Here is a 7,138-nt window from a genome sequence, read left to right on the forward strand (position 1 = left end):
CACAGACCGATGCTCTATCCACTGAGCCAAACCAGTCAGAGCATTTTTAGTAATTTTTATTAGAACTTTTTCATCATTGGGCACCAGACGGCAGTGTTACCCTAGAAAGAGATGCCCAGCTGGGGTCATCTGCCAATATTCCAGAAGCTTCCGCCAATGAAGGTGCAGCTCAAACCCTGGATGTTAGACACAGTGCAGGGGAGACTCCAGCCCGTGGCCCAGCTCTGTGGCCTTGAGCACGTTCTCTTACCTCAGTCTACAGACTTCATGAGGCTGTCACAGCAGATTAGTTTTAAAAATGGACATAATGAGTACTTTATAAATATTGTCCTTAAGTCATAATAAGATGAAAGAGAACACAGCCCTGATCAGTTTGGCTCAGTGGCTAGGGCAGGGGTGGGCAAACTTTTTGACTCGAGGGCCACAATGGGTTCTTAAACTGGACCGGAGGGCCGGAACAAAAGCATGGATGGAGTGTTTGTGTGAACTAATATAAATTCAAAGTAAACATCATTACATAAAAGGGTACGGTCTTTTTTTTTTTAGTTTTATTCATTTCAAACGGGCCGGATCCGGCCCGAGGGCCGTAGTTTGCCCACGGCTGGGCTAGAGCATCGGCCTGTGGACTGAGGAGTCCCAGGTTCGATTCCGGTCAAGGGCATGTACCTTGGTTGTGGGCACATCCCTGGTGGGGGGTGTGCAGGAGGTGGCTGATCGATGTTTCTCTCTCATCGATGTTTCTAGCTTTCTATCCCTCTCCCTTCCTCTCTGTAAAAAGTCAATAAAATATATTTTTAAAAAAAGAAAGAAAGAGAACAACACAGACCAGGTCTTTCCTGAAAACAGGTATAAGTGGGGAGAAAACGTGCAAGGGTGCCCCAGTCAATTTGGCCCACTGGGTAGGCCAAAGTTCTGCAGACTGAAGGGTTCCAGGTTCGATTCCAGGCAAGGGCACATGCCCAGGTTGCAGGCTTGATCCCCAGTAGGAGGCAGCGGACCAATGATTCGTATCATTGATGTTTCTCTCTCTCCCTTCCTCTCTAAAATCAGTAAATATATATATATACACATACACACACACACACACACACACACACACACACACACACACACATACTAGAAGCCCAGTGCACAAAAATTTGTGCACTGGCCCTGACTGGTTTGGCTTAGTGGATAGAGCATTGGCCTGCGGACTGAAGGGTCCCAGGTTCGATTCCGGTCAAGGGCATGTACCTTGGTTGCCGGCACATCCCCAGTGGGGGGTGTGCAGAAGGCAGCTGATTGATGTTTCTCTCTCGTTGATGTTTCTAATTCTCTATCTCTCTCCTTTCCTCTCTGTAAAAAATCAATAAAATATATTTTTTTAAAAAATTTGTGCACTGGCAGAAGGGGGGGTCCCTCAGCCCAACCTGTGCCCTCTCACAGTCTGGGACCCCTCGGGAGATAACAACCTGCTGGCTTAGGCTCGCTCCCCTGTGGCAGATGGCACGCCCGATCCCGCGGTGCCTGCCCCATCTCCCCCGGTCTCACATGGCAAGCCCGGATCCCGTGCTAAGGCGGGCGGCGGCTTGGGATCTCGCTGCCGCCAGCCCTGGGCAGGGCGGCGCAGTGGGATCTGCCTGCAGTATGCAAATTTAATGGCCATCTTTGTTGGGTTAATTTGCATACTCTTCTGATTGGCTGATGAGCGTAGCAAAGGTATGGTCAATTAGCATCTTTGTATTTATTAGTGTAGATATTTAAAGTTCAAGGGCCCCACCTCCTGGAAGCAGCAGGGAGGAGGGAAGAAAGAACACAGAAAACCAGAAGCCGAACTCCCTGTCCCTGTCAGGGTCATCTGCTGCCTTGACCTTCAGCTGTTAGGCTGTTAGGCTGTGAAGGCCCCAGAGCACTGGGACTGTCAGCCAACTCAGCAGCTGCCCAGCCGCCTTCCCTCCGGGAGCACCAAGGTCTCACTGGCCATTCAAGGGTCTGAGGTGAGTGGAAATTGGAGGTGGGGGGGCATGAGGAAGCCCATAGACAGGTGTGGACTAGAGGCGAGACCCAGAGTGGTACCTGGGGCAGGACCATGGAGTAGACAGTGTTCCCTTTCCCAGCGGAGTCCTGCTGCTGCCTCCGCCCCTGCAGGAGAAACAGGGAGGGCAGGTGGCAGCATCAGCAGCCACTCAGTCTTGCAGGGTTGGGTCATGTGAGGAGAATGGTGGGAAGGAGCGGAGCTCCCAGGAGCCTGGGAGGCAGCGCCGCAGTCCCGGGACGAGAGGCACAGGCAGCAACCACCAGGCAGAGGCTGGGAGAGGCTCCCCGTGAGAGGCTGCACAGGGAGACCTGCCACTGGACGCCTGCCATGCGCAGAAACGTCCCTTCGCTGACTGACTGCACAGACAGGGCACTAAGTGAGGTCGGAGCCTCACTGTGGCCGCTGATTCCAAGACTAGAGGGTTTCAAGCCCCAGCCCAGATCCAGCCTTATTGTCTGCGGGCCCTTGGCTCCAGCCAGCCCCCTGCGGCTGCGCTGCTGGGTGACCCAGACTCACGGCCAGAGGTGCGTCTCCCTCTCAATCCTGCCCCCACATGGGGTCCGAGGTCATTCATGCCCTTCCCCTAAGGGTCTGCTGCCAGGAAGGGCTCTGGGGGGGGGAGGGTTCCTCATTCAGGGGAGGAGCCGAGAGGAGCAGGAAACATCAGCTGTCCTTGTGTTGGGGACCAGCTATGATTGTAAGAAATATTCATCCTGCTCTGCTAACCGGGATTGTTTTGTTCTGATTAAAGAAGACACAGCTCAGCCGGCGTGGCTCAGGGGTTGAGCATCGACCTATAAACCAGGAGGTCACAGTTCGATTCCCGGTCAGGGCACGTGCTCGATCCCCAGTGTGGGGCGTGCGGGAGGCAGCCAATCCATGATTCTCTCTCATCATTGATGTTTCTCTCTCTCTCTCTCCCTCTCCCTTCCTCTCTGAAATCAATAAAAATATATTTTTTTAAAGAAAACAAGGCATATTCTACTCTGGCTGCAGTTGCACATGGAACTGGGAGTTCACCTGGAAATGCAGTCCATCCTCCTCACCCACGAGCTGCCTATTGTCATGGAAAGATTGACCATCTTGTTGCAGAAATGAGAGGGGCCCCCCACACTCCCCTTGCAAAGCCCCAGCTCTAAAGGGAGAGGCACAGACACCCCGTATTCTGCTGCGGGGCCCCCGACAAGGCCCCACAGCGCCTGAGGGAGGCTGTCTCTGTTCTGGTGGTTGCAGGAGGCCCCACACATGACTTCCTGCTTTGCTGCCCCAAGCCAAGCCCCAGGAACGGTGGTGGGAGGAGGGTCCTTCCTGTCCCTGCTTTCCCACCGGATAGTTCAGCGAGCACTGCGTCCCGGCCTGTCCCCACAGCCTGTCCTGCAGCCCCTCCGAGCGCCGCCCGCCTCACCACTCAGGGCTGCCCTCTCCCAGCACCTCGGCCAGGCACAGCCTCTTCCAAGCGTCTGAGCCAGGACAAGACTGACCTGCCAGCATCCTCCCCACCGGGCAACGACCAAGGGCCCCCAAAAGGAAACGTGGACTTACAGGGGCAGGAGAATTTGTGTCCGACGCAACAGACAAGGTTGCACCCACCCTGAGCCTTAGCCCAGCCTCAGGAAAGAGGGCACCAGGGGGCCACCAGGGAGCAGAGGCAGCCTCCGCCTGGGTCCCCATCCTGGCTCAGCAGGTTCAGTTCTGCACCCAAATGCCCTTCGGCCTCATTTCATCGTCTCACCCAGTTTTCTCTCCACCCAGGGCCAGAGCTAGGACGCTGAGGGGGGCAGAGATGGGGCCTGAGGCCACTCTGAGGCAGCAGCGGGCTCTCTGGCCCCTGCTCAGCAGGGCCATCCTCCCAGGGCACTTCCAGAGGGAAGGAGGGAAGCCCAGCCCTCGGGGCCACACCTGGCCGCTCCTGCCTGGCAGGCGGTTGACATCTTCATAAACTGTCAGCGATTCCTCTGGGCCGGGCTCTGTGTGGAGGGAAGCAAAGAGCAGAGCTGCAGAGTCCTCCTGGCGAACCGGGCCAGGCGCCTGCTCCCGCATCCCACCCTCGTCCCAGGTGGCGAGACCTTGAGGAAGGTTCTAGAGGGGAGGATGGCTCGAGCTCGTCCCAGGAGACTCAGGGAGCTCAGGGCAGCACCCGCCTGACAGTTTCCCCAAACCAGCCCCAGCCAGTGAAGCTGCCGTTAGGGATCAGACGGGCCACATCGGGGCCCAGGAGCGAGACCTGGGAGCAGCCCGGTGCGGGGAGGCGGGCCAGGCAGCGTGTCCTAGGACCCTCCACTTACCTGCCGGCTTCCTCCCCCTTCTCCACACGCAGACGCCGGTGAGGGTGCCAAGCACCGTGAGTATGAGAACCACGATGATTGTCAAGAGGGGCAGGAGGCCGAGCTCTGAGGGAGACGAGACATGGGCGTGAGGACTCACCTTCTCCCTCCCTGCCCGCCTGCTGCAGTGGCTGCTCCACCCCCACTCGCTGGGGTGGCTGCTCTCACACCCTGTGCATTCAGGTCACAGGTGTCTCCCTGCTCAACTGGAAGGCCGCCCAGTGACACTAAGAGCAGGGGACATAGGGCCAGATGCGAACGCTACGCTCTGTGCCCTTGGCAAGCTCCTTAGCCTCTCTGGGCCTGTTTTCTCACTTTCAGGAAGGAGTCAGTGTATCCACACAGCAAGTTAACAGCATCTGACAGATGCCAAGCTCAGTAACTTTTACACAGGAACATTCCTTTGTTTTAACTCAACAAACATGTCTGCTCTGGGCCAGGCCACCTCCGTCCTGCCTTCTGCGACCTTTGCCCTTCCTGCGTGGACTTCTGCGTCAGGGCCTGTCACACACGCAGCCGCAGCCGCAGACGAGGTAAGTGCCGCGAGCGAGCAGCGCAGGGAAAGGAGGGAAGTGCCCCAGATGCTGCTGGCGAGGCTCCTCGCAGACATCACCCCACTTCCCTGAGCAGCAGCTCTGCCAGGTGTTTAGTAGGAGCTTCCCATTGTGCCCGGGAGACTGTCTGCGACTCAGAGAGGTGATGACCTGCCTGAGGTCACAGAGCTTGTGAGTGACCCGGCCTGGCTGACGCCACACGCTGCCTGCCGGAAGCCAATTCCAGCATGACAGCAGGGCTGAATCACCTGGAGTGGCGAGGGCATTTCCCCAAACCTGAAAAGGATGCATTAAATTGATTGTTTGCTGCCAGGCAGCTCAGGGCATCTTAATCTACATGTTATTGCCTCCTACTGGCCAAACACCTGAACAGCCGTAGGCGATTCTTCCAATCTGACAATGGACTCTGTATATGAAACCCTGACCCTTTGAAGTGTATATCTCTGCCTCGCCTCAGGACAATTTGTGTTAATAAAAAACATGGGGCCCACCGAAACCAGTTTGGCTCAGTGGATAGAGCGTCAGCCTGCGGACTGAAAGGTCCCAGGTTCGATTCCGGTCAGGGGCATGTACCTGGGTTGCGGGCACATCCCAAGTAGGAGGTGTGCAGGAGGCAGCTGATCGATGTTTCTAACTCACTATCTCTCTCCATTCCTCTCTGTAAAAAATCAATAAAATATATTAAAAAAAAAAAAAAAAAAAAAGCATGGGGCCCTGAGACGAGGAGATCTTAGTTTCTTTAGCTAGGCTCCTCTGACCCCCAAATGCCTTTCAAAATTATGCTTCATCTCTGGACTCTTGATTAAGAGTCCTTGTCCAGATTGCTGAACCTTCTAGATGCCGGAACAAGAGCCCCGGCCCCGCGCTTCAGTTGCTTGTTTCCCTTTGCTGTGAGAGCTTATTTTGTTGTCCCTATTTGGCTATAAGGTCTTTAAAGACAGGGGCTGCAGGCGGTTGCTGCCCATGCTGACACACAGCCTACTGGGTGTGAGCTTTCTTTTATCTAGAAAAAAGTGGGGAAAGTGGGCTCGAGGTAACTCTCGGAGAAGCACAGCAATGAGCAGTGCCTCCGCCCAGTGCGCGTCTGATGCTGCCACGACCCAAGGCTGCTCTGGACCACAGGGCTTGGGAAGTGCCCCCTGAGAGGAGGAAGCAGGTCCCCGACAGCCTCAGAAGAAAACAACTCACAGCCAGGCTGGGCTGTCACTCACCAGACAACGAGGCATTTCCTATGGAAGGAAGATGCTGTCTTCCAGGAGGTTCTTGATGGGGACAAAATTCCTCCCAGCCTCAGACCGGCCTGGCTGCCCAGGACCTGTGTGCCTAGAGGCCAGGACCCTGGGGAAGGGCTCCAGGCCCAGGGGTGTCCTCCTGAGCCTGGCGATGGCCCAGCACCCTCCGCCCTGTCCCAGCCCCAAGCGCTGCACTCACTCTGGGGGGCGCTCCCACAGCCCTGGCCGAGCTGGAGGCTCTGGTGCGCCCAGCTGACGGGGTTGCTGACGTTGCAGGTGTATATGTGCCAGCCGTTGGCATCGATCTGCTCCTCCAGTCGGAAGGGGCTCCTGGGCGTCGGGATCCACTCGCCCCCTCGGTACCAGGTGTAGGTCACATCACCACCTCCGGAGGCCGAGCAGTTCAGGGTCACTCGGCACTTCCCACTGCCCAGGGCCGCCGTCTGCTCCAGCAGCTGCAGCTCGGGCTTCCCCACAGGGTCTGGAAGCAGAGGTTCTGATCAGGAAGGCGCTTCAAGCACCAGCCTGCGCGCCGGGAGGGGCACTCACCCAACACGGACACGTGGAAGCGGTGGGTCCTGACGGTGCCGTTCTCAAGGGTGACCTCCAGGGAGTAGGTGCCGCTGTCGTCGGGCTGAGCGGCCTTGAGGAGGAGCCTTAACTCCTTGATGCTAAAAATGAGCCTATTGTAGTCACTGGCATTCCGATGCGCATGATGCAGCCTAGAATCATTCTTCCAAGTGAACAGCACACGAGGGCTTGGGTTTGAGCACAGCTGTACCTTCCAGTCAAAAGACCTCACCGCTGTCGGGGTGTGGCCGGGCCCTAAGCAGAAAGCCGTGCCCGAAGGTCTCACCACAGGTCCATCCGGAGACAGGGGTGCTGGGCAAGAGGAAGCGGCTGCGGGCAGGAAGGGCGCCAGGCTCAGCATGGGGGCAGCTGGACGCGACTTCCCTTGAGCTACGAGGGGCCCGAGCCTGAACCTGAGAGCACACATCCTCATTGGCGCCC

At 56.9% G+C, this 7,138-nt stretch overlaps 1 protein-coding gene across 1 annotated transcript in view; it reads right to left on the minus strand.

The window, feature by feature from the left end:
- CD244 (CD244 molecule) overlaps nt 1-7,138 on the minus strand; it is a 20,266-nt gene that overhangs the window by 3,789 nt on the left and 9,339 nt on the right. The window contains exons 2-6 of the mRNA XM_014445682.2: nt 6,677-7,027; nt 6,327-6,608; nt 4,303-4,407; nt 3,917-3,984; nt 2,056-2,121 (exon numbers count right to left, since the gene is read on the minus strand). Coding sequence (XP_014301168.1) covers nt 2,056-2,121; nt 3,917-3,984; nt 4,303-4,407; nt 6,327-6,608; nt 6,677-7,027 — 872 coding nt within the window. The remainder of the gene's footprint in view (nt 1-2,055; nt 2,122-3,916; nt 3,985-4,302; nt 4,408-6,326; nt 6,609-6,676; nt 7,028-7,138) is intronic.

Source organism: Myotis lucifugus, unplaced genomic scaffold (assembly GCF_000147115.1).
Source record: "Myotis lucifugus unplaced genomic scaffold, Myoluc2.0 scaffold_478, whole genome shotgun sequence".
NCBI classification, from domain to species: Eukaryota; Metazoa; Chordata; class Mammalia; order Chiroptera; family Vespertilionidae; genus Myotis; species Myotis lucifugus.